The sequence below is a fragment of the Choloepus didactylus genome, chromosome 5, assembly GCF_015220235.1.
Source record: "Choloepus didactylus isolate mChoDid1 chromosome 5, mChoDid1.pri, whole genome shotgun sequence".
NCBI classification, from domain to species: Eukaryota; Metazoa; Chordata; class Mammalia; order Pilosa; family Megalonychidae; genus Choloepus; species Choloepus didactylus.
In genome coordinates this window covers 151,879,047-151,906,021 of record NC_051311.1, presented here as the reverse complement: position 1 = coordinate 151,906,021, position 26,975 = coordinate 151,879,047, and the positions used below count along the sequence as shown (strand labels likewise).

Genomic DNA, 26,975 nt, shown 5'->3' with positions numbered 1-26,975 from the left:
GAGAGAAGAGTGTCAGCCTGAACTCCAGCTTCTGAGTGCTCTAATTTTCATGTTTTCTAGATGCTGATTGGTTTTTCCATGTGTGGTTTTTCAAAATAGAATGTGGGCATCTAGGAATATTCTTACTTCCCTTCTCAAATACGGACTTTTAGAAAAATAATAGGTTCAAATTCTTGTCTACATCGTAATAGCCCCTAAAGAAATGACATCGTCTTCACTACTTTTTGGTTTATATTGTTCAGACCGAGTTTCTTATGGATCATAAAAGCTTGCCTAAGAGGTGTCATCTGGGAGTTTCCTTGAAATGTCCACTTTTCTACATTTCTGCTGTGCCACTCTGTCACCATAACTTCATAAATAAGTTTGGGTTTTGTAATAATTACTTTTGAATCAGACTGGAAGGATTGATTGATTTTGCCTTTCTCACAGAAAATGAATTAAGGAATTTGAACATCATCTGAGTTCTCTTTCTCATTTATGTAGCAAGCACATATAAATGGATCCTAGCGGTTTCTTTAACCAATGTCACAGAGCTAACCTTGTTTTGTAATAAAGAGCTAAAATAGGGTGGATTAATAGGTTATGCTGGTTTCTATTTAAATATGAGTAATTTTACTAATTTTCATGTGGGTATGAAAGCCCCAAATTGCCTTGAAAAGAAATAGCGTTTGCTTGTGGTGACTTCTCACCCTTCCCACATGTATATTTAGAAAACTCTGGATTTTTATTTTACTTCCCCCAAAGAGACATCTGAATAACAAATAAAAAGTCTCCCTTTTTTTTTTTAAGTTCAAAATGAAAGAAGAGAGAGAAGGAGCATGTGAGAAAATCTGCCCCTCCTTCCCCCCATATTTCAACGTCTTTTATTTTCTACTGAGAGAAAATTCATTATCTGATCTTTGGTTTCATTTATTTCTGTGCCTGAGCTGTGCACTTGGTGGAACTGGCTTCTACCAAGATTATATTCTGACAGGGTGATGGGAGCCAGAAGGCCCAGCCGTCAGTATGTGCGCCTGCTTTGGGAGGGCACGGTGATGAGAAAACCCCTCTCTCCTTCCCTGAGCCAGTGGCCTACAAGGAATTTGCCGTTCGCAGTAGATCTGTCTCTATCACCACCTCGCTTCTTTATGGTCATACCCTCTGTGAATGAGAAAAATCGGAGGGCACAAGTGCTTAGCCCGTCACAGCCAGTTCACTGGATTATCCACACAAAATGCTTTCTGTTAGAGAAGGAGCGAGGCAGCCACGGGGTTACCCAGCTTGGCCATTCTACAAAGGACTATCCCCGGGGGCTTTGGGGCAGGGGTGGGGGTGGAGGGGGGAGTGGAAAGGAATCCCCAGAAGTGATCAAGCTACAGTAGCTGGTTTTTCTTAGAATTTAATTTCATTGGGCCAAAGCTTACATTCTGTCCTGAGCTCATTATAACTGAGGCACTGGCTTGATCAAAACCCCATTCTTTCCAAGCTTTCTAGCCCAGGAGTACTTAATTACTGAGTGCTCCCTGCACATGGCTAATCAGGGTGCCCCATGAAAAACTGGAGCAAGCAGACAGTGTGCTCAATAGTGAAACCCAGATCTGTAAAACTGGTGTTACCCACAACTGCCAGATCTGGTGAAAGGGTCTATACAGTTTCTGGTTTCAAATTTCTTACCAACTTTTGCAGTAGTGGCTTTTCTGATTTGTGGGCAGCTCTACCATGTGAATGGTCAGGCTTTGAAACCAGATAAATTTGGGGTTGCATTCTTTCTTTTTTTTTTTTTTTTAATACACCACATGATAGTAAGAGGTAAGTTTTAAATGCTGACATTAAATGTCGGGGTCAAATGGAAAATATCATCGTGGCAACCACTTTAAGCTCAAATGCCTGCCATTTGGAATTTCTTCTTGTGGGGAAGTCAAAAGCTGACCTTTCTTTTCTTATATTCAGAGTGCCATGAAATTTCTGAAAGCTCAATTCTCTTTGCCCACATAAGTATGGAGTAGCATTCTACCTGCATTATATGGCCGTGATTTTAAAGTCATAATACTGCAAATGTATACGCCTGTTTTTTTCCCAAGACATTTTGGGTTTACATAAAATCTTATTACCTGTCACAGCCAGCCTCTGCCTACGGAGATGTTTGTCTCATGCATACCTATTGTGTCTGCTTTTCTTTTCACCTAGGCCTTCTGCCTTATCCAGCAGCCCAACATATTCGGACCTGCCCTTCATTAGGATCTCCCCTCACCGGAACCCAGCTGCAGCTTCTGAGTCTCCGTTCAGCCCACCCCATCCTTACATTAATCCTTACATGGACTACATACGTTCCTTGCACAGCAGCCCATCTTTGTCTATGATTTCTGCTGCCCGGGGGCTCAGCCCTACAGATGGTAAGTCTCAAACCAATTCTCTTTCCACAGATTGTGCCATCTCCCCTCCCCACCTCACCTGGGGTATTATATAAAGCAGATCTAATGGTTGAGTGTTTCCCACATGCCAGACGCTGTATTAAGTACTGTGAGTGCATTATTCCATTTCAATGTTACACTACTTCTATGAGGTTGGAGTTATCACCTCCATTTTCGGATGAGGACAGCAGCGTGCACTGGGGCTAAGGAACTTACGACTTGTTCATCTCGTGGCTAGTGAGTAGCAGAGGAGGGACTCAGAGCCAGATCTCTGGATGCCAAAATCTTTGCTCTTAACCATTCTTCTGTTCATTCTGAAAATGAACTCATGTTTACACTGGGCTTGTAGTCATCCACACAATATGCAATTGTAACCCGAGTGTTGTCCTCTGCTCCTGATAACCACTTTTCTGCTCTGTATATCTGAGAGGCACATGTATGCAGATGTATTTGTTAGTGCAGTGCTTCTCAAACTCTCACGTGCATCTGAGCCATCTGTGGACCTTGCTAAATGCAGTTCTGCAATGGGTAGGTCTGGGTTGGACCTGAGAGTCTGTACTTCTGAAAAGTTCTAAGAAGTGCTAGTGTTGCTGGTCCATGGACCATACTCTGAGTAGAAAGATGTTAGAGAACATGATGGTTCAGACCTGTTGCATGTGCCTTTTATCCTTGGCCATGCCAAATGAAAACTCGAAGTGGGATATAGTGCAAAAAGGAAATGAACTTAGACTTTAATTCTTTAGTACTTGATGCTCATGTTAGACTCTCAAGGATCAAATGACTTGGTTCTCTATTAGCCTCCCAATTAATTACTTTTCACATGCCTCTTTCTAAGTGGAGCTGTATAATCCCAAATAGTCAAATTATAAACTGTTCCTTCGATTCGGAAAAAGTATTTCCCAGCTCATGCATGAATACACACTTTCATTTTCCTACAATTGCTGGTATCTGAATTGAGGTCCAGAATTGTGTAACCCTTATTAATTGCAGATACTGGGTTAGGAGTTCCCTGCAATAGATCACAAATAGCTGCTCTTGTTTCAAAGCAAAGAGAAATGCCATGCAGTGTGCTTGACATGACTTCTGTGCACTGTCCACTTTCCTTACGTAAACTGCTTCTTGAGACTAGCTATGCACAGTGAGAAGCTGCATGAGGTTTCTCACTGAATTTTGACCCCCTTGCCCTTTCAGGAGTAGCTATCCCCAAGCAATAGCTGGTGACTCAATTTTTTTTCTTCTGTTTCAGTTCAATAAATATACTTGTAAGGTATCCGAGGTATATGTTTTTCCATTTAAAAAATAAAACTATAAGAGATTCAAAAGTGAGTTAGTTTTCTATCTCTAGGTCCCTGTATTCTACAATATAAGACACTTGTTTTACATTTTTCACAGAGTTCACATTAGTGGTAACATACACTGTCTCTCCTTTTGTAACTGACTTATTTCACTCAACATTATGTCTTCAAGACAGCAGCTAGTGAAGGGGAAATGATAATCTAATAAGAACAGATAAGATATTGAGGGTGATCTTAATGATATGGGAATGCTCAGGAATGACTATGGTTCGTTAATTTTCTTGTGGTGTGGTAGGAGCATATTGGAAGCAGTGAAGTTATTTGAGGATGTTTGTTTTTTTATTCCTTTGTTTTGTTTTGAAATTTTTAAAAAGTGAGTTAGTTCTTCTGCTTTGGATTTGATGTTACAGTGAGGGAAATGGAGAATCTCCACAGAGGGTTTGGGAGTTGATGGAAATGACTGTCAGAGAGGCAAGTGCAAACAGACAGAGGGAGAGAGGGATACGAGAGGTCAGTCCACAAGGAGCTCAGAATTGTGCCTGGCTTGGGGAGAGTTAGTTGGGTCACTGGAAAGTGGTACCTTTAGTTGATCTACTGAAAAGCATGCTTCTCATCTCCTTTCTACAGTGTTTGATGATGCATATAAACACAAACATTCTTTTCCTGCCTCAGAAGAGTCCAATTAATGCCCAATTAAAACTGTCACTAAGATTTTTCTCCTTGAGTCTAAGATTTCTTTTTGTATCTTTATCTTTACCACATATGAAGAGTGAAAAGTATATGGACACAAATGTAAAACATGCACAGGTTTATTGCTAGAATGCCAATGTTTCTACCTAATAATTGTAAAACCAACTTTTATTGATCAGATGCTACATGCTAGGCACCTTACGTGCGTTATTTTGTGTATTGCTCCCAACAACTTCAGGTGGCTGATAAGTGGTGGAGGTGGGGTTTGAATCCAGAGCGCCCTGAATCTAGAGGCCACCCCCAAAACTCTTAAAATATCTTGCCTGTTTTTGCACATAAATTGAGAGGTGGGAGCCATTATTGACCCTTTCTTATAAAGCTGAGTCTTGACAGTAAATTGCTCCAGATTGATAGGTATATTTTCTTTTTTGGTTTTGTGATGAAATAAAGGGGGAAAGGCTTTTAAATCATGGTACACAGAATTGTAGCCTATCATTCAGTTGTGCAGTATTAAAGCTGTGCTGCATTTTTCCACTTTTAAGTCAGGTTCCTCCTGTTACTGAGAGTTTAACTGAGACATTCTTGTCAGAAAGTTTAGGGAAGTATTTTAAGTACGTCCAGAAAGATATCATAGTTGTTTAAGTTGTCTACTATTTTAAGAAATGTGAACATACAGTGACTTGATATTAAAAAAAAAAAAAAAGCCTTCCTTTTTAGGTGTGTGTGGAGGGGCAAACATGGGAGCGAGTTATGCACATACACACATTTTAATCATTTTGGATACGCAATGATTTCTTTAGACTAACATCAAAATTTTTGTAATGTATTTCATTTTTTCTATTCCTTTCTTTCAGTTTTATTTGCAAATAAAAGATATCCAGAAACCTTCAATGAAAGCACAGTTTGGATTAAAAAAGGCTTACTCTAATGAGCCCTGAAGTGGGCTTTGTGACCAGGGGACTTGGGGGTGTCTCAGGGGAAGCTTCTGGTCGACCTTCTTCCAGGCAGTAACCACACCCTTTTGTCGCCTTCCAGCCCCCCATGCTGGAGTCAGCCCTGCGGAATACTATCACCAGATGGCCCTGATAGCCGGCCAGCGCAGCCCGTACACAGACCTCTTCCCCTCAGCTGCCACCGCAGGGGCTGGCACCATCCACATGGAGTATCTCCACGCCATGGATAGTAAGTGGTGGGGCTGGTTCCGGGAGCCTTGGGGTGGCAAATGCCAATTCACGAAACCGAGGGGAAGATGCAAAGACGCAGAGGTTGTCTAACTTTACAACGCTCTGGTGGGGTTCCCTTAGTTTCCTAGGAAGCTTCCAAAGATTGGGCCACCCTGGGACTCCCTGATCAGCCCAGGAATGGCTATAAACCAGAAGGTGTAGGTGATTATAATTTGGCAGCTGTATATTAACCAGTCAAGAAATGATCCTGCCCTGATGTCTTAATAACGAAATGAGGAGAGCAGATTTGATGACATTGATCTACTTCATCCAGTCACTCCTTGGTTTCCTGGAATTTCTGATTTAAAAATTAATTTAAAAAGAAAGACCTGTACTCAGTTCTAAAATTACATTAAATGATTTATTTAGCTCACATATTTTCTTTTGATTAAATATTAAAAATTGTATTTCACTAAGACTTAATTGCGCTGAATATGTGAGAAAGTCACAGTAGCTATTTCTAGGCCAAAAAACAAAAACAGTTTCACATCAGAAAGAGCTACTTTTATTGTAGTATATAGCAGTGATAGGAAATGGTATCATCTGATCTATTTTCTATCACTTATTTTTGGGTCCCTCACAGCTTATGATGATTCTTTTGAGTCACTTACTGAGACATACAGACAATAATTAGCCTGTGGTTTTCCCTTTGCAGAGCACCCAAGAGTTGTCATTTATTCAGATTCTGTAAGTATACATCCATTTGCAAGGAGGCAGGAAGTGAAGTGAATCTCAGTGGGAGGCCACTTACTGCTTTTTCAATATGATAACAATATGACTTTAAGTAGGGCATATGCTTTGACTTTTGTTTGCTTGCTTGTTTTTCCTAGTTGTGGTGATGAACTTGTGCTTTTCACCTACAGTCAGTTATTAACAGATTCCTCTTGGGTCAAGGGCTCTGCATTTGTGAACTTTCTGCCGTGGTTGGTAATTCAGTCCTCAGCTTAAGAGCAGAAGAAGGTGACATCTGCAGCCTTTGTGTCCTTACTAACATGAGCATTGGAACTTAAGTTCACGTTTGCATCCAGTGGGAAGTCCTTTACCACAAACAAAGTAAAAGGAATGTGTTACCTTTTCTGGAGGGGTTTTGTTGCTTAGCTTTGAGAGTCGAGAGCTTACAGTTCTGGTCCATCATAACCACATTTCAAATCGGGATTGTTGAAAAAATAAGTTCATTGTTATTATGCAAATCAGTTATTTAAAACCCACAATTAAAGAATTAAAATAAGAGAGAATCTTTGGAAGGTCAGCCCACATTGCCTTCCCTATTTGATGAGAATGTGTTTAGTCAGGCATTGGCGGTTTTTATCTAAATAAAGGATGAAGCTATCCTTTTACTTTGGTAAAAACTAATTAAAGGAATTTTAATTTGCCTGAGTATATGGCGAATTAATTGTCATTAAGTAGGAATTTAGATGTCCTATCATTCATCACTTAAAAAGAAAACTCCTTTTTCTTTGTCAGAATTTTTTATTAGAATGGAGAAACAAAACAATTAACAGAAAGTCAGACTTGAGATATCTATTTTGGAACAAAGAGAATGCTCTGGCTTATATGGAAGCATGAAGCAGTATGATCAGTGAAGAATTGAGCCACTACTTTTTCAGTTGTTTAGAAAATGCCTACCTTGTACTCCGGCATCTCTTTTCAACAAAGGATCCCAAGTCACTGTCCCAAAATGCTGGTTTCCACTTCCTTTGCTTAGTTATTAGGGGGGATTGAGAAGAGCATAAACCAATATATTCCTTCCCTCTAAAATAATTGAAATAGCACTGAGTTACGTGGAACATATGAAGATATTATGAATTTAACACACAGAATTTAAATCATAGGAGATTTTTCCAACTGAGAAGTACGAAATCAATTTTAAGACCCTATGTTGGATCCATACCTGCAATGGCAGATTCAGAATAAGATCTAACTGATCACTTGGATCCATTGTTATGGATCTTCAGGACTCTGTAATTTGCAGAAACTGGATTCAGGTGAGCGCATGACTTAAATATGCCAACCATGGGCATATCTGGGTTTCAGCCAGCTGTGGGATAGACTATTAATATGCAGCACATTTGAATAAACAAGTCTGTTTCACTGCTCTGATTCTACCATTTGGGTTTAGAGTGACCTTAAAAGACATAAGAGTGAGTAATTCCTATAAGTAACATCCTAGGGAGCAGGGCCCCTGCAAAAAACACACTATTTATATGGGTGAAAATGGACTTAAATAAGTGGCAATCTTGGAGGAAAAACAGAGAGAAGATGTTCCAACCAGGCTGTGTGCAAATTGAAGGGTTCCTTGTACATGATGGAGAGGTCTTCCTGGGCCATTGGACTCGGTCTGTGGTTGATGTGAGGAGAATATAAGACCTCTAGTGTTTTATGGCTTCAGATGACCTTCTTACCTCTTCAGTCAGTGCTAGATAGTAATCTAAAAAATTACAGGTATTCCAGAGGTCAGCCTTGCTTGGAGTGTCCTATTGGTTAGAAACTTGGCTGGTGGTTACTGAGTCCCGTGGACAAGGGTTAGTTGAGGATTATCTGGAATTAGACAATAATTCTGGTTTATTCTTGCAATTGCTTGAACATAGAATGTATTTCTTCCTTGAAAAAATTCTACAATGAAATTATCCTCTCATAGTGAGTAAATATGAAGCCTTTATGTTTAAGGCAGTTATCATTAAAGTAAGACTGATTTAAATACTAAAGATGCATATGTATTTGGGATTGCTATTTTTTTAGTCACACGTCAGAAGTCAGACTGGTAACAAAACTATTCCAAGTGAAGGAACTCATTTTAAATGGGCCTGAAAGAAACATTTTAAGTAGATACCATGTTCATCATTCAAATAGGTTTTCCAGGTTTTTATACATTGTACGGTACTAACTTACTAGTTTCTATTTTTCTATTTTAACTATAAAATATTTCTGTATATTCCTATAGTATTTACTATAAAGTCTTCTACATTCATACATTCAATTTCATTGAATTATCTAAAGAACGTTGGATTATCTTGGATCAAGATCCGTCCTTCTGATGAAGGAAATATTGCCAGTAATTTTTCCAGGGCCAAGTGCCTGGACTTGCTTCGACAATGAAGGCTTACCTTCTGCCTCAGTTTTCTGGCAACCACAAAATAGCCATGTCCCTGTAAGCAGGTACACCTATGCTTTGAAATAAATCCTCCGTTTTTACTTGAAACTTGACATGCTTTGACTTGCCTCTTACCTAGGTGGAATTATGCTCTGCTTCTTTCATTAAACTTTAGTTTGATGACTTGGTAATGTTAATATGGCCTTATAAAAGGCAGGAATGGACTGGTGGACCACACTCATCCCTTGCCTTGAATTTAGTACCACTAATATCAACCAAATTGAATGCAAATGGGCATTTAACTTTTAACTCTTTGGGTAAAAGCTATTGTATTAAGTTGGCATGGGTTTGAGTGTGAGTTACTAACCTCCAGATTAGTAACATTCAGTGGAATGTTCTTAAAGACTAAAGATTCTGATAAATGCTTTGTTCCCTGTTAGTTCTGACTGGACAAGTGAACTCCAGAGAAGAATTAAAATGCTGTATAGACACATAAAATGTCATCATCAAGTTTGCAGGGATATTTGCTCCTCTTCCTCCCCACCTTGGAATATCTATAAAGTAAAAGAGAAGAACATCGCAAGATTTTATCGTTTTCTTGGGATTTATGCTTTTAGATTACGGGAAATTTAGGACAGGGTGTCGCGACTTTGGCACTATGGACATTTTGGTCCAGGTAATGGTTTCATGTGGGAGCTGCCTTGTACATTGCAGGATGTTTAGCAGCATCCTTGGGTTCTACCCACTAGATGCCAATAACACACCCTGAGTTGTGACAACCAAACGTATCTCCAGATGTTTACCAAATATCCCCTGGGGAAGTGAGTGAGGGCAAAAATGGCCCCAATTGAGAACCGCTGACTTAGAGTAATTTACTTATGAGTTGTTTTAGTAAAGTACACCATGGATCAGATCACTGTGAAAATCATGAGGAAATAAGGGCATAACTGAGCCACGTTTTGTATCTCAGGATACTTTAATTCCTATTTTTTCCTTTGGCTCGTTGCCTGAAAAGGGTGCATGTTGGGGTGGGGAGGCCGTGTGTTGTGTAACTGTGGGAACCACTGTCTGTTGCTTGTGGTGAATTAATGATGGGAATATCTAAGCAGCTGTCAGATTCATAAATCACTAGAAATGAGAGGGATAGCACATAAAAGTCTTTCCCTTTTGTTTAGCAATTTATCATTTTGCCTGCACATTAATAAACAGAGCTCCCCTGAGGTAAGCCCCTGTGAGATAAATATTTCTCCCTAATTTCCTCAATCATAGCCAGTAGATCACACGTGGGAGGAGGGACGCCCTCCACTGCAAGTTGTTGGCTTCTTATGCTTCACTCTTTCTACCAGGCGAGAACAATAAATAACAGGTATAGAGTACAACTGGAAGTAATTAGGTTCTGTTTTGTTTATATAACAGGCACCAGATTCCCCAGCCCCCGGCTGTCAGCCAGACCGAGCCGAAAGCGCACGCTGTCCATATCTCCACTGTCCGATCATAGCTTTGACCTTCAGACCATGATAAGGACGTCCCCCAACTCCCTGGTCACGATTCTCAATAATTCCCGTAGCAGCTCTTCAGCAAGTGGTTCCTACGGCCACTTATCTGCAAGTGCAATCAGGTATGTATTTTCCTGAATCCGGGATGTATTTCTTTAATAAAACACCTGCACTCGAGCACACCTGTGGTCCTGTGTTTGCAGTCCTGACTACCCATAGGGAAGAATAAAGCAGCGTGACTCTGTATCCAAGCTGCAGTGTAGGTCAAATATCATCTCAAGCACAGCAGAGCCAGTTATTGTGCCAAAAATTTTTTTTTGCAAACTTTAGTAAATCACGTATGTGTAGAAATAGCGGTTATTCAGTTTTGATGAAATCCACTTTTTAGAGGCAGTGAGTATGGCAAGCCTTTCCATCCAGGTCTTCTCTCAGTAATAATAGCTATGTTTAAGAAAAACCAACTTCATACCTGGTTGTCTGCCACGTAACACATGCACAGGGCAGGGACAGAAATAAGCAGACCAATCGTGGGATAAGTCTTGTCCCACAACTGTTAAACCGGGGAAAGGAGTATATTGGGAGGAAGACATAAAAAGGGGGATAGCCGGATCTTTATTCTAATGGAAAATAAATACAGGTGACAGTGGAAATCTGGCAAAAGAATATTTCCTTTGTTTTCCTATTTATTTTTAGCTTAACTTGAAAGATCTCTAGTTTGACCATATCCCTTTACTGTTCGATGAAAGCCTTTGACACTTTTCTTAAATGAAGTGCATTATGTGTTTACCCTCATGTGGAAATGCAAACACAGGCTTTTGTAAACATGCTTAATGTGAAATTTTTCTCACTGCTAATGATCAAATGGGCCAATGGCAGTAAGTAGGGAATAAAAGGAAGCCAGTTCATGAATTTTAGGAGAGTTTACACTTCTTTTATTGGCTAATCATTTACTTTTTTTGAACCGATTTAGTTAGCAAATGATTATTTTAGAACTAGAATTAGAAAGCTTTGTAATTAATTAAGCAATACTGATTATTAACTTTAGCTCTCATTTCCTCTAAGTTCACTGATAATTAAAGAAAATTTCTTATTGTGGTTTTGTATACCCCCCCCCACATACACATGTAACATAAAATTTGCCATTTTCATCATTTGTAAGTGTATGATTCAGTGACAATAATCATGTTCATAGTATTGGGATATCATCACCACCAGCCATCCCCCAGACTTGTGCTTTGTGATCCCAAATAGAAACTCTATACACATTAAGCAGTAACTCTCCATTCCTCCTTGCCCCTGGTAACTTCTAATCTACTTTCTGCCTCTGTGAGATTTACTTATTCTCAATATTTCATGTAAGTAGAATCATACAATAATGTGTCTGGCTTATTTCACTTAGCATAATATTTTCAAAGTTGTAGCGTATCAAGACTCCATTCCTTTTTATGTATGTATATGCCACATTTTGTTTATCCATTCATATTTTGAGGGTCTCTGGGGATGTTTCCACCTTTTGGCAATTGTGAATAATGCTGCTATAAATGGTGTTCACCAATAATATAAGAACTTGGTTATCGGCAGTCTTTTTGAATTGTAGTTTCACAAACCATGGATAGTTCCATGAGTTAAAAATACATATTAAAGGCTGTTTACGCTAGCCTTGCTTTTAATAAGTAATGGGTTTTTGTTTGTTTGTATCTGTAAATGGTAGTCTTTTGTGATAGATATATGTTGTGAATAGTTCATAAAAAAAAGTATTAGCAGTTGCAATACACCGATTTTTTACTAGAAATGATGAGTACCGTTGTTTCTCCTGTTATCTTCTCTATTACAGCTTTAATTCCTTTATTTTTCAGTTATCAGTGATGCTCCTTGGTAGGGAAGTTAGTGTTCAAATATAAATGCCATTTTTGAGAGGATGTCATCTTCTGCCACTTTTCTTTTTTCTTTTAATATGGTGAATAAAGTGTTGAAACATGGAGTGAAGCAAATACCTTTGTTTACATGAGAGCATTCAGTCCATTGGGGAGCCCTGGAGTGTTTTTCAAGTATAGTCACTGTCATCACAAATACAGGCTTTGGAGTTGGACATGACTACGGTGAGATTCCAGTCTTGCCACCAACCAGCTGTGCAAGCCTTACTTGCCCTCAGGTTTGTGAAGTCCATTTTTCACGATTATAAAATACAAGTGATAAGACACCCACAGTATAGGAAAGGGATACACTGCCAGCATGAAAATCCCCACCCATGGGCAAAGTCTCTGGGGAGCTGGCCCCAGAGAGTCCACACAGGTTATGGATGGCGCAGACCCAGTCAGGCTCTGCTGGTGCCATCCCTGCCTGGCCCTGAGGATGTGTGCCCATCCCAGAACCACGGTGTGGCTTTTCCTGCACTCTGGAGAATATTCCTGCCATTTGCTCTATCAGTTATGATGTGGCTTAACCAGAAGTCATCGGAGTGGAAGGTGAGTGAGAGCACCCAGCTGCCATTCACCCAGTATCACTTTGCTCATTTCTTTTGCTTCCTTTTAATTTTTCTTCATTTTAATTTTTCTTCATTCCTATTCCCTGCCTAGCAGTCTTGACTTTCTACAGAGTATAAAGGATTCAGATTAGAATGTGGTTCCCCAAATGGTCCCATTGCCTTCCCTGTTATTACCCCAGCATTTTCACTGGGGACTTCTTGATCTCCTTACCTTTGCCCAGGTAATCTAGACCAGTGGCCTCCATCAGTACTTGAGAGGCTGGCATTGTCAGACTTGAAATGATTCTTTTCCTCCCAGCCTCCAAGGAGCTCTGACAGACCCTGTTCTGGTTTGCTAATGCTGCTGGAATGCAAAACACCAGAAATGGATTGGCTTTTATAAAAGGGGATTTACTTGGTTACACAGTTACAGTTTTAAAGCTATAAAGTGTCCATCAACAAAAGGTACCTCCACTGGAGAAAGGCCATTGGCATCCGGAAAACCACTTGCTAGCCGAGAAGGCATATGGCTGCGTTGGCTCGCTCCCAGGTTGCGTTTCAAAATGGCATTCTCCAAAATGTCTGCATCAGCTTCCAACGACCGTCTTCACAATGTCTGTCTCCAGCTAGCTATGAGCTCCTTCTGTCTGAGATCTTATATAGTGCTCCAGTAAACTAAACAAGGCCCACGCTGAATGGGTGGGACCACACCTCCATGGAAATTATCCAGTCAGAATTACCACCTACAGTTGGGTGGGTCACATCTCCATGGACACTGAACCAATAGGTTCCAACCCAGTCCACACTACTATGTCTGCCCCCACAAGAATGCATTAAAGAATATGGCACAGACCCCTTTATTCTCATTAGGGTTGGGAGAAGACATTCACTTTAAAGACCAGTCCGGTTTGAGGAGGTCCTATTACAGTCAGGGGCCCAGATCTGTGGTGGACTCATTTTCTTCCTTGCCTTTGCCGCCTTCCATTACATCTTCTTTCTTGCAGGGTGGTCTCTTGTTGCTTAATATACATCCACTGAAGGTTAGAATAATACATGGCTTTTAAGGTAATACATAGAATGCATATAGGGTAACGCAGGTAAACCAATATGAGATCAACTTGCCTTATACTATAACAAGTATAATAATTGTTACCACAGGCATCATTTGCCAGTCCTTTAAACTGGACAAATATTAGTGCTTTGATTTTCCCCCTTTTCTAAGTTTTATTCTGTGAATCATGCATAAATGATAGGACCAGTGGGTGGTGGAAAAGGAAAGAAGGATGGTGAAGTCAGAAAAGCGGGGCTAACTTTCTCAAGAGTGAAAGATGCATGAGAGAATGTGGGCTGACAGTGGGTTTAATTTTCTGCTGTATACCAGGAACCACAGTTGACAGAAGACACACCCCCTATTTTCATATCATGACAGTTTTGGAAAGCAGGCAGCGTTATTCCTGTTTTACATGTAAGCCCAGCGAGCCTTTGCAAGATGAAGTGGACAGAGCACCAAGATTCTAACCTGCATTACCCCAAGCTCATTTGACTTAAATGTTTTGCAACACCTAATTTGCTTTTGGTTTTGACAGTACATAGGTTGTTTAAGTTTCTAATGGCATTATTCAGTGTTGAAAGGCATTCGTTCTGTTTACTGAAAAAAATGCCAGTGCCATCTCTTTCACCTTTGCATCCCTGTTCAAAGAAGCTGATAGTATCATTTGCCACTCTTTGCAATTTCCTGATTTACTTGCTTGCCCAATAGTTGGTGTGTGTTCCCTCCCCTAGAATGCATTGTTCACTGCTGTGCCCCCACCCCTGGACCACTGAGTTCTTGTCACGCTGACACTATTCAACAGATATTTCTTGAGTGAATAAATTAAAAGTCTCTTTAATGAGAACTAATTACCCCCCTTATTAAAGAAAGTTTGTATGTGGTAGGTGAATAACTGGCTTTCAGAAAGTATAGTCTATACGACTAGCACCTTATATGCACATAGGTGAATAGGTGGAGATAGAGACAGGGATGGATGCAAAATAGAGGCATAAAAGAATCAAATGTCTTCTTAAGTTCATGTATGGTTCCTGGGATCAAATTTCTTAACTAACTCATGTTCTATAAAAATACCATATTTACCAAATATTTATTTACAAAAGCACATACAAGTTGTCTTTTTTTTTTAAATCGTATACCTAAAATGATTCAAAAAAGTAACTCAGTGTACATGGGGGAGTATGTTTTGAGTTAATATTTAATTTCTCAAGAAGCTTTAACTTCCTCTGATGTCCTGAAGATGCTCCTCTAAGGCTGGGTGGTTTGCATGTATCAAACACAGCCTGTAACCCCCACTCTCTATGATTAATAGACTAATACTATAAATATAAATTTAATGGCATTAAATTAAAAACAGGTTGACCTCTGAGGCTGCCTTACCTCTAGAAATTGACCCGCCGTGGAAGAGAAGGTATTGAAAATGATCCCCCTCCTCTTCTTGTAGTCTTCTGGCAAATGAAAATGGAACAAATAAATGAGTAATCCCTTCATTTCAAACTCACTGGTTATCTAGCTTTCTCACTTCCAATTTATTGGCTTAAAATGATGATGTTTTCAGATCCTTAGTAATTCTAGGTCTGGCGTGGCCAGGGAAGAAATCTCATTGAAAATGACATTTTCATATTCCATGTCAACCCCTGAGTTGAGTGTGGAGCTGTATAATGCATGTTTTTCTGTTGCCAGCATGGAAGAGCTCAGCCTGGTAACCAGTGAGCAGGCTGTGTTTCCCGTTTTGTGCAGCCTCTCCCCTGACCGATAATAGTATCTGGTGACGGGCGCTACCTGAGTCAGGGGTGGAAACCAGCTCCTTGTCTCTGCCGTTGGCAGCAGTGAAGACCTCGTTTATGTCAGAGAGGCAGCGCCCAAATGATCTGGGAAACATATTGAAGAATAGGAAATTACAGTGTCAAATTATCAGTGTCCTTTAACATTTTCTAATTCCATCTTATAAAAATTATTAGACAACTTTCTCTTCCCTCATCATCAGTGAAACAAACTGATGCTACAAACAAGATAGTTCTCATTTTGCTTCCAGATGTGCTAATGGGTGTTATATAATATTTCATTTTATCAATTACTCATTCATTCCCCAAATATGTAGCTAAATATTTATGTTCCTAGTCACGGTGCTGGGTGTGGAGGCTACAGAAATGAATGAGAGATGTGCCCCCTGCCCTCATGGGACTTACGGAAGGAAAAGCCTCTGAGTGGGTTCCAGTGAATGAATGAATGAATGCATCAACAAATGAACTAACGAACACACTAGTAAGGATTCTGTGTAGTGCTATGGAGGAAAAACCCAGGAGTTACAGAAGAATAGCACAGCTATGGATTAACTCAGGTGAGCTGGTCAGAAGCTGAGACTAGAAGGATGAGGGTGATTTGCCATGGGAAGAGCTGGTCATCAGCTTTCAGAGAACAAGGGTGACTAGATGAAGGTCCTGAGAGGGGAATAGTGGGGGTGTTTGTCTGGGCTGCCAGAAGCTCAGGGCATCAAATAGCAGCGAGCAAGGGGAATGTCAGCCAGGGCCAAGGTTGGAGATAGGAGCTGGAACCAAAGTAGTGTGGCCCAATGATCTAAGAGCCTTGGAGGCCCTCGATGAGGCTGTCTTGTTTTACTGATCAGAGAACCGATGCTCAGAGGGGTTAGTGTACTAAACCAGAGGCCCTTGACTGGGTAAGTGGCAGAAGCAGGAATTCAACATGGGGGCTCTAACTCTGAGCTCCTATTTTTCCCCACCAGGCCAGTCTTAGGAGTCCTCAAATGGAAGACATGACTGAAACTATCAGCAGGAAGTGCTCTTTATAATAGAGAAATAATGAGAATACCTGGTGATGTTAAAAAAATTGGGTGTACTCGTATTAATAGATGATTTTTCTAACCACGTGTACCTGGTTGGTCAATTACACAATGTGGATGTGTCAAGCCAAATCCCACTGCAAAGTTTGTCACTGCTATTCATATTCTTAGAGAGGCTAATCTGACAGTTTGGTTGTATAATGGCTAAAGGCAAGTCACCTTTCAGAACATTTTTGTAACACACAGCCCAATATATTTTTGTTCTAAAGCATTATTCCAAGAACACATAGCCTGAATGTAAATGTTGGGATACTAACCTGTTTTGTGAGTGTGGGGGCCTTTTATTTGTATGCCTGTTAACTTTTCCAATAAACTTGCACTGGAGGCTTTCGTGGATGTAAGTGGAAGCTCTATTTTCTCCCTTTAATAGAAGCAAACCTGCACGTGTCCCTAGATACCTTCACATGCAAATAATGGCAGCCATGGGCCCATTCTTTGCAAAACTCTTAAGGAATTGCTCTTACTTTGAATTGCAGCTGTTGTGTGATAAATTCCACAGCTGTAACCAGAAACTGGATGACCTTGTTAGGAAAATAGCCATAGTGGCCACAAGATTTGGTTCTGATTAGAATGCATTTTTCTCCATTCCTCTCTCTTTACTTGAAATCAGTTTCTCAAATTTTGATGTTCTCACATAATTGCAATGTTGACTATTGCCTAATTTGACCTCTAATACTGTTTTCAGGAGAGAAAGACTAAGGGGACATGGGATACTAGTAAATAAATATTGTCATTGGGTTCTCCAGCATGGAAAACTGGGTTTGTGGCAGCATTAATTTTCTTATCTGAAATAATAGTATCATAATAGTATCACTTGAGTTTCTTTTAAGGGTGGTTTAAAAATTGCAGTTTGAAAAAATTTAAGTGTTGTGGGGGATATTGCATGGTGGCTCTTAGGAAAGAATGTCTTTTTAGGGAAGGGTTAAAATGCTATGTGGAATAAAGTCATTCACATAAAATAGAAACTTCTATCCTTAAGTGTGCAGTGGCTGGATATTCTAGCCAATTGTTATCTTTCTTATTATTCCTGAATTTTTTCCTTTATTTTAATTTAAAACAGATCTCTTCAATATTGTGATCAACTGTTTACCCTTCCAGTATAAAGGGCTGCAGCAAGCCAAATTATATTGCTTTATTTGTTGTACCATTATTAAGTAATCCAGCATATCCCCCACCCTCTTACTCTCTGCCATATGTAGAATTCCTGAAGCATTTTAAAACATATTATAGACTTTTCTCATATGCTATTTTAATTGGGTTTTATCCATTTGAATGGAATCTTAATGAATTTGAAATGCCTATCTGTATAGTAGGGTTGAGCAAACATTTAAGGAATGATTTTCTACAGTATGAACTTTTAGCACCCCCACTTCTATATCATTCAAGGTATTAAGTATGAATTTGATTTACAGATTGATCACAAGGGTTTCTTTACACATGTTGACTCACATCTCTTCCTTAGAGTGATACAGTAATTTTTGTGGCAAAAGTCAAATGTGATTATGAATTTTAAAGTTTTATTTATTAATTATAATTAATATAACTTTTTGGTTACAGATATTTAACTCTTTAGAAATATAAATGGGATATATAGAAAGCACTCAGTTAAAACTTGTTGAATCCATAAATGAGATGTAGTGTATGGAATTTGACCTTGGTCCTTCCTTTTGACTTATGCCCCAATTTTCAACCAAATTAGAGATAAGTTATTGAGATTCCCAGATAGGAGACTTTCAGATAAATGAGGTGTTAACTGTGCTATTTACTGCAATAGTCAGAAGCAAACATAACTCAGTTTGCAAGAGTTGATCAGCTTTTGCAAGAGTATTGACAAATTTTACCTCTGATTTTTGGTAGTAAATAAATTCATCAGAATCTTCTTAGAGTTTTATTTTTAAATTTTATAAGACAAGACGTAGTTTCTACTGTGACAGCAGTGTGTTGATCCCTTTTAATTCAACTCAGAGCTGCACATAAAGGTGAGACTGGTGGATGGTTGTCCTTACTTAGAAGTGCCCAGGGGTGATGGCACTTTATGATATTTTATACAGCACAAAATACAAGAACCACAAATCTGTTACAATGGATAGAAATCATATGGGGTGAGGGGAGGACACCAAAATATATGTAATCAGGCCTTTAAAATCCACATTTCTCCCCTTTTCTGCTCTATAGAAAAATAAAGGGGAAATTAGTATTTAAATTAATTTATTCTGGCTTTATAACTTTTGTCCTAGAAGCATGTTTCTCAAAGTGTGTTCCGAGGAACACCAGTCTCAAGGAGCCCCATCAAGCTCTGCTGCCATTTGTGTCCCATGATGGGACATTTGGAATTGCCGCAGAGCATCTAACAGCTACAAGAGGTCCTGTAGTTTTGAACCCCATATTCCTCAGACTTTTATGCTCTTGGCACTCCTTTTTCTTGTCCTCCGGAACACTTACTTTCCTCAGAGTGCTGGCCATCCAGTGGGAGAGGCGGTTGTTATCTCAGGAAGCTGATGCCCACTTTTGCATGCTGCTGGGGAATATCTGGGTCATCCAACAATTTCTTTCTACTGATCTTAATGACTAATACTGACCAACACTCCCAAGTCACAGTCTTCGAATGGTTGGCTTTCATAAAAATTACCCTATCTTTCAGGTAGTCATTTAGAAAAGAACTGAAAGCTATGAAAATATTTTTAAATTATACTTTATTAAATGTTGGATGAAGAGAATTAAAAAATCATATTGTAAAAATTTACCTCTCTTCATGTGATCCGCAGGAAAGGGTGAGCAGAAGGGTGAAGGCCTTAAGGGAATAAACTCAGGCAGATGGAAACGACTTGAGTTTCACTCTACAAATTGTGTCCTTCTTAACGGATACCTAAGAGATTTATACACATTGTCAATACATGGGTAAATTTACGGTTTCTTTTTATTGTGACTTCAGTCATCAGCAAGGTCTGTCCTGAGCTGCTGAAGTTCTATAGTGACAAGTGAGTCGATGATTCTAGCTCCGTTTATGTGATAGTGCTTTCTAAACATATAGCCTAGTTGCATGGTTCAGAAGAAAATATATTTTTCTTTGCAGTGATTATTTTGAGTGTGGTAGGCAGAATAATGCCCTTCTCCCCGCCCCTGCAAAGATGAGCACATCCTAATCCCCAGAATCTCTGACGTGACTTTACATGGAAAAGAGGCTTTGCAGATGTGATTAAGTTTAGGATCTCAAGATGGGAAGATTGTCTGGATTATCCAAGGGGACCCAGTGTAATCACAAGGCTCCTTTTATAAGAGGGAAGCAGGCAGGTCAGAGCTGGAGAGAGTACGAGCAGGAAATGTGACAATGGAAGCAGAGGTCAGAGTGATGGTGCACCACCAGCCAAGGAGTGCTGGCAAAGCTAGAAGCTAGAAGAGGTAAGGAAGCAGTCTTCACTTGAGACTGCAGAACCATGCAGCCCTGCCTGCGTATTTTATGGACTGTGACCTCTAGAAGTATATGATAATAAATGTGTGTTGTTTTGAGCCTCTTGAGTTGGTGGTAGTTTGTTACAGCAGCATAAGAAATTCATACTCCAGAAAGAGAGTCAATTTTGGCCTCCTATGTACCAGGCAGTGTCCTGGCACCTGGGGCTCAGCAGTGAAGAAGACAGGCCAGTACCCAGCTCGCCTGCAGCTCATCCTCCAGGGGAAGAGATAGAACATAATCTCAGGGAGTGCTGTGTGCTGTGGGGGTAACAAAAATCTCAAGCGATAGAGAATGATGAGGAGGTGCAGCGGGGGCTCAATGAGTTGGTGGCAGCAGTCCTAGAAGGCCTCTCTGAGGAGATGACATCTAAACTGGGAACTGAATGAAAAGGAGCTGGTCATGCTGAGTCCTTGAAACCCAGGGTCCCAGCAGATTCCTCATGTGCTGGTCTAAGAGGCCAAGGCTTCTTGGGATGCATGACTCACTCTGGAACTGCCTCCCCCAACTTGGGTTCAGGGAACAGAAAATACTGGCTCTGATTTCCTTATCCCTCACTGGAAGTTCTCAGGAGAGTGTGAGGGTGCACACGGGAGGCACAGTTTTAATAGAAAGGACATTCTTTTATTTTTGATGTCCCAGTCACCCATCTGCTGCTAATTTTCTGTGGAAAATTCTGCAGGTAGTGTTCTGAAAGCAAGAGGACCCCTGGCTCCAAAGTCAATTAACTGATGCTGACAGAGCCAAGAACTTTCTACTTCTGCCACCAAATTCTAAACAGGCTCTGTAATCTGGAGCCGAGCAGCCTTCGGTCCTGCAGCACTTGCAGAAGCCAACAGCAGAGGAAGGGCCTTGGGCCGGCTCTCCTGGGTTGACACTAGGTCTTCACACCACACTGTCGCCTGCCTTTACCTGCAGAGAGGGGAGTGCTTCTGGTTCTGGCTCATTACAAATGAGCAGCCAATGCTGGAAATCAACTCACCTGTCCATTCTGTACCCTCTGAGCTCCCTGGAAGTCTGATAGTTGACATGGATTTTTGAAATGTTTATTCCGGTCGCCTGGCTTGACCAGCGAAAAGTTGGCCCCGAAAGGGACAGTTTGCTAAAATGTGTTAGAAGCCTTCACAGTCTCTTCCTATGCTTGCTAACATCAGGGAGGTTGCATCTCTGAGGCCAATGTACCTACCCTATCTGGCGATTGACATTTGTAAATGGCTTATATGATAAAACAGGATATTTTCTGCCTTGTGAAATGCTTTCCTTAAAGGTCTTAATTCCAAACCCCCAAATATCGTGCCTTGAAGAATTAGACCTATACATGATTGCCTTAGTGTCCCTCTTCCCAAGCCTAACTGAGAGGACGGCTTCGTGAGACTGGAAAATATATGGAGGTTCATGCAGAGTCTACGTGACATTGACACTGTATGTGTCGTGGGTCTTTTTGTTTTGTTTTAATGAATAGAATAAGGTAGTTACACTTGGTAATACCCATTCACCTAAAGGAAAGGGGGGTGGGTGGGTATTAAATCATTGCATTTTTTGATGAATGGCTTGTACACTGAAAAATAAATTGGACAAACTGGCATAGAGCTCAGTGAACATGAAATCAGCTATTAGAAGGAAGCTTGTGAACAAATTCTGAGGCAGATATGCATCTTTTGATTAATGCCCTATCAATCATGCACACTTGCTACCTTAGCTAAGTCTCACTGTAATCATTCATGGTTGCTCACCAAAACAGTGGCAGAAACTATAGCACTGCAGAAAACAGAATATTATTACCAATTTCTCCCTAACTTACTGTGAACAATGACTGTTTTCAGCATGTTTCTGGTCTCCTTTATTAAAGAAATATAATACAGAATGAAAGGAGAGTTCCTCAAAGCGTGGTGAAATTCTCCTGGAAAATTCTTAACGATATTCAGTCTTAAATGGGCAGGCTATTGTAATGCAAGGTTCTCTGTAGGAATAATAGTAGTGTAATCCCATTGAAGCCGCTTTTTATGGATTATAGTCAAATAGGCAAGATGTGAAGTCACATTTATGAACCAAGTAGATCTTTGGAATTATTACTTAAAATGGTTGAAATGGTTTGAATTTTGTTATTGTAATTATTATATTCTCAGTTAATGTGCTTAGCAGCAATAGTAATTAGCACACCAGACTGGAAATTTGCATGAGTTCTACCTTTGCCATTACAAGAAACCCTGATTGGTTCTGGTTATTACACAGCAGAAAAGTGGGAAATACATATATAAATACATACATTTTTTTTCCCACTGATTATTTTTTTAAGAAAGAAATTTGCACAAATGCATTATGGTTTTTCATGCATTTTTAAGTACCCAGCAGATTTATCAAGAGCCCTTCATTCTTTTAAGAGGATTTGATTCTTAAACTATGTGGGCACAAAGAACAATCCGGCACTGCCTACTGGTCGAGAAATCTTTGGGTGATGTTGCCTCTTCCTCAGAAGGGACTGTAGCCTGGGAAATACGGTGGCATAATGAAGTGGTGACAGGCATTAGCATGCATAATGGGCTTTAATAGACATTGAATGCTGTGTAACTGGAAGAGGGAGCTGTGCTCTCCCATCGGAATGTTTCCCCATCGAAGCACATTGATCACCAATTTCAGTGGGGAGAGGTTAATCCATCAGCTTCTGTAACCAGGCGGCCCTGATGGAAATTCTTTAGGTGGCATTCTGGTTGGAGCAAGCTTTCCATCTTTACAAACAAATGAGTGATATGACAAGCATGGTGTTCAAAACACATTTAACCAATTGATTTTCTTTCCTCTTGTAATAAGATCTGGAGACATATGAAAGCGTGCAGCGTGAGTCAAGAATAAAAGAATTGCTCCATGCACAGGAGCATATAGAACTACGGGGCCAATAAAAGTACTATAAAGCATGTGGTCTCCCATTCACTTTTTCATATAAAGTTTGTTATTGCAATAAATAGTTGGTATTGAACAGATGCCTTTTGTTTCAGCTGTGCAGAATCTTCCTTCAGTTCTGTGTAACGTGTATGCATGCACACGTGTCTGGTCTGAGTAGTAATCTTTCTCTCGGAAGGTTTCAAGACGTTCGGCAATAATGGTTTGGCCCTTCTGGTTTAAACAGAGGAAAGGTGCACACATTGGGTACCTGTGACAGTCTCTTGAGTTTGGCATAAGTAACGGTCTCCTAATTTTCATTTTCCTACCCGCAGCCCTGCCTTGAGCTTCACCTACCCTTCTGCACCCGTCTCTCTCCATATGCATCAACAAATCTTAAGTCGACAACAAAGCTTAGGATCAGCCTTTGGACATAGCCCTCCACTCATCCACCCTGCCCCAACTTTTCCAACACAGAGGCCTATTCCAGGGATCCCTACCATCCTGAACCCTGTCCAGGTCAGCTCCGGCCCCTCCGAGTCCTCACAGGTAAGAGACAGACAGCTGGAAGGGAGATGTGACATCATCTGAGCCCCAAGAGCTGGTGCCTCGGTGTTCTCTCAGCTTCCACACTGTGTTGTTTGTGTATATGCTTCTCATTTAACAATAGCTTCTCCTACCAGAGTCAGTTTACTATGGCTGCCTGGTGTGACTTATAACCCACATCCAGTATAAATCCAGTGCAATGAATGTGTGGCTCTCATCTGGTCCCTGCCTGCTGCCACTTGGAACCAGGGTATGTGCTTAGGATCACATGATGCTTAGTAAGGATAAAACTGCACTGGGTTTTCTGTTCTTACTGCCACACTGACGAGGCTTGGAGAAGAATCTGGACGCTCTAATTAAAGAACTTTGCAAATGGTTCGCTTTGGCTTTCTACCCACCTCACAACTGCATTCTTTTGAAATGCTTTATTAGAGCTTGTTCAAGCCTCGGGCCTCAGCTTGATTCTTTCTGCCTTTAGAAGCTACAGGAAGTTTATACTCTGAGTTCAAAACCAGGAGCTGCCTCATGAGTGAATTTTCTGAACTCTGCTACTGTGGGATAGGAGCGTTATCAGAGTTGGCGCTCGATTGCCAAATGCTTGTGTCGAGTTGCGTGTCATAACGATGGCACTGCTCATTGACCAACACCTAATTTTTGTCTTTGGCCCTGGATATGTGACCAGCAGAACAAGCCCACCAGTGAGTCTGCCGTCAGCAGCACTGGCGACCTCGTGCACAACAAGCGGTCCAAGATCAAGCCCGACGAAGACCTTCCCAGTCCAGGGGCCCGGACTCAGCAGGTAGACCTCCTTCCCACTCCCTCACGAGATCCAGGGTCTTTGCACAGCCTCTCCTCTTCCTCTGCATTGCTGGTGTGGGCAGGACGCATGCGTTTGACAAGGGCCAGTTGTAGACCCTACTCAGTTTGTTTCTCTAGCTTAGAAGCAAACACAAAATGCGGAAAGCTGGGTGGGATCTACATTGTTGATAGTTGGCAATTAGGCGCCTGCAGCTCAGAAATTTAATGGTTGGATTAAATGTTATTGATCACATGGGGCCAGGCTTCAGTTCTTGTATCTGATCTTGGGTCTGAGTTACTGATATCCTGGCCCCGAGTCAGAACTGGGGCAGAACTAGTGATGTTCCATATTCCATACCTCAGTTGTGTTCATATTTTGCCACTTCTCACTTACCTAGAGAGCCAGGGATTGAGGCACTAGAACCTAATAAGGGCCATGTTAGATTCTGGTTCCTGACCCCAAATCCTGGTAGAAAGAGTCTAGAAGTTCCCATGTGGAGCCTGCTGCTAGTCACTTAAATCCTCCAAGCCTCAGTTTTAAAAAAAATTGTAGATTGTCCTCACAATACCATCTCATAGGATTCTTGTGATGGACACAGGAAACAGCTAAATAACTTATTCCCAGAAATGGGAGTTGGGTGAGAGTCTAGACTTCTAAAGAACTTTTGTATCTCCAGGCTGTTTCAACCCAGACTTCAGATTGCATCGACCCCAATTCCCTTTTTAGTGAGAACTTTAAGATGGATTGATTGGTGTCATGAGTTTTGAAATCACCCCCCTCTTGCATTCTGCTAGTCAACAACCTTGCTGGTTACACTCAACGCTTGCCTGCAGTTTTTGTCAGATACTCCCTGATTAGGACCAACATTTGCACAACTAATTACCTTCCAGGATTCTGGAAATTCTTGGTATTTTGATTGCTGTGATGCTTCCTTAGAAGACTAGAATGACTAGGCCCCCAAGCTTCAGGTACTGTGGTTTGTGGGCTTTGGGTTGTATATCCTTAGAGATGAAAGCGTGAATCTTGAAGGCATGATCTCCATAAAATCCACAAAATGCCTCTCGTGGCCTTCTGACAACAGAGCAAACAGAATTAGAATTACCAGCAAACCATTTCCCTGGATTATAAAATACAGGGTAAACAAATTGATACACGGTAAAGAATAAAAACAATACTTTGCCTAAAGACTACATAATCTTATTATCTTATTTAGCTCTCTTCCTCCTCCTCTTTCTTCTTTTTGAAGAAATTTTACTTTATTTTTAGCTTTGTATTCAGGGCAGCAAAGTTTTGCTTCCACTTTTTATCATTGTTGTGGTTTGGGATATTGTTTTTATCACCGGTTAAAACTCACAAAAGGTGCAGTTGGAAAATCTGAAAATAAATGCACATGAATGATTCCAGGTGTCTCATCTCTTTACTCACAGCACGTGGTTGGTAGAGCTGGGCTTTTATTTTATTTTTACCGATAATTGCATTAGGAGGAAGAAAAATCTATATCAGGTTTTTACTTTCTCCTCTTGTCTTTGCTACCGGAAGTCATCACCTTTCCTCTCATTTTGTCTGACTCCTCCCCCCTCCCTTGCCTTTCAGGAACAGCCGGAAGGAACAACCCTGGTCAAGGAGGAAGGGGACAAAGATGAAAGCAAGCAGGAGCCCGAAGTAATCTACGAGACGAACTGCCACTGGGAAGGCTGCACCAGAGAGTTTGACACTCAGGAACAGCTAGTGCATGTAAGCGAACGCTATTCAGGGACCGGATGGAAAACCGTGACCTTTCCCATGGAGGTCAGCCTCCCTGACCCTGTGCTGAGTCAGGTTTCTTAGCTAGTAGCGTGGCAAACTGGAGAGGGCTTTATGACTTTCCGAGAATAAAGAAAACTCTGAGCCACAGTGCTTGACCTGTTCAGTCAGCTAAGGCTTAGTGTAAAATTCAATAAAGTCTTCAATAGAGAGTGTAATGACTCTGATCCAGTAAGCCAGAAAACACTATTTTGAGTTACTGACTTTGATGGTTATTGAGTAATAGTAAGCTGGACATGAATTATTATTAACCTTTTAACCAAGTTTGATTCCTCCTTCCAAGACCCAGTAACAATAGAAAAAAAAAATATATAGGGTTGGGGAAATTTTTTTCCATTTTTTTTCCATTCTATCTCCCTCTCCCAAACTCCTTGAAAGCCTAAGGGGTTTCCTGTTATTTTATGTAGCAATTAGTACTCTATATGAAATTAGGTGGATGTTTGGGGTAAACCATCAGCACAATTTCTTGACTTGAGGCCAACCCTTGTGGGAGAATAGTTTCATGGAAAAAAGTATATGGGTTTTTAAATGCATTTAATGAAGTACTTTCTGAATACTGCAGCGTGGTCAGATTGAAAGCCACGCCTTCTCTTACCATACCAGATTCAGGAGCCTTTCTCTCGTCCTCATGGTGTTATTTCAAATAAGGCACCCCTTTCTTAGGTAGTGCTTCCTTGCAGTCTGCACTTTCTTCCAGTGTGAGATGAGCCATGGAGTCTCCATCCCTGGCAAATGGGACCAGGAGTAACCGAGATGAAAGGACAGTTAGCTCAGCAAGAATAAAAAGATGGCAGGCTCGCACAACTTCTGTACGAAAGCCAGGTGTCCTGTTAAGATTTTAAGGATGGCTTGCTAAGTGTGGCAGTGTCAGGAGTGACAGCAAATCCAACAGGGCAGCATTTTCAGTGATTTCAATTCCTCTCTCTTTCCCTCTTTTCACCTGTG

The 26,975-nt window shown here is 40.7% G+C and overlaps 1 protein-coding gene across 1 annotated transcript in view; it reads left to right on the top strand.

Annotated features, from left to right (window-relative positions):
* The window catches only part of GLI3 (GLI family zinc finger 3), a 274,283-nt gene that overhangs the window by 181,113 nt on the left and 66,195 nt on the right, over positions 1-26,975 (top strand). The window contains 6 exon segments of the mRNA XM_037837138.1: positions 2,167-2,372; positions 5,411-5,557; positions 10,106-10,307; positions 23,218-23,431; positions 24,114-24,227; positions 25,821-25,961. Coding sequence (XP_037693066.1) covers positions 2,167-2,372; positions 5,411-5,557; positions 10,106-10,307; positions 23,218-23,431; positions 24,114-24,227; positions 25,821-25,961 — 1,024 coding nt within the window.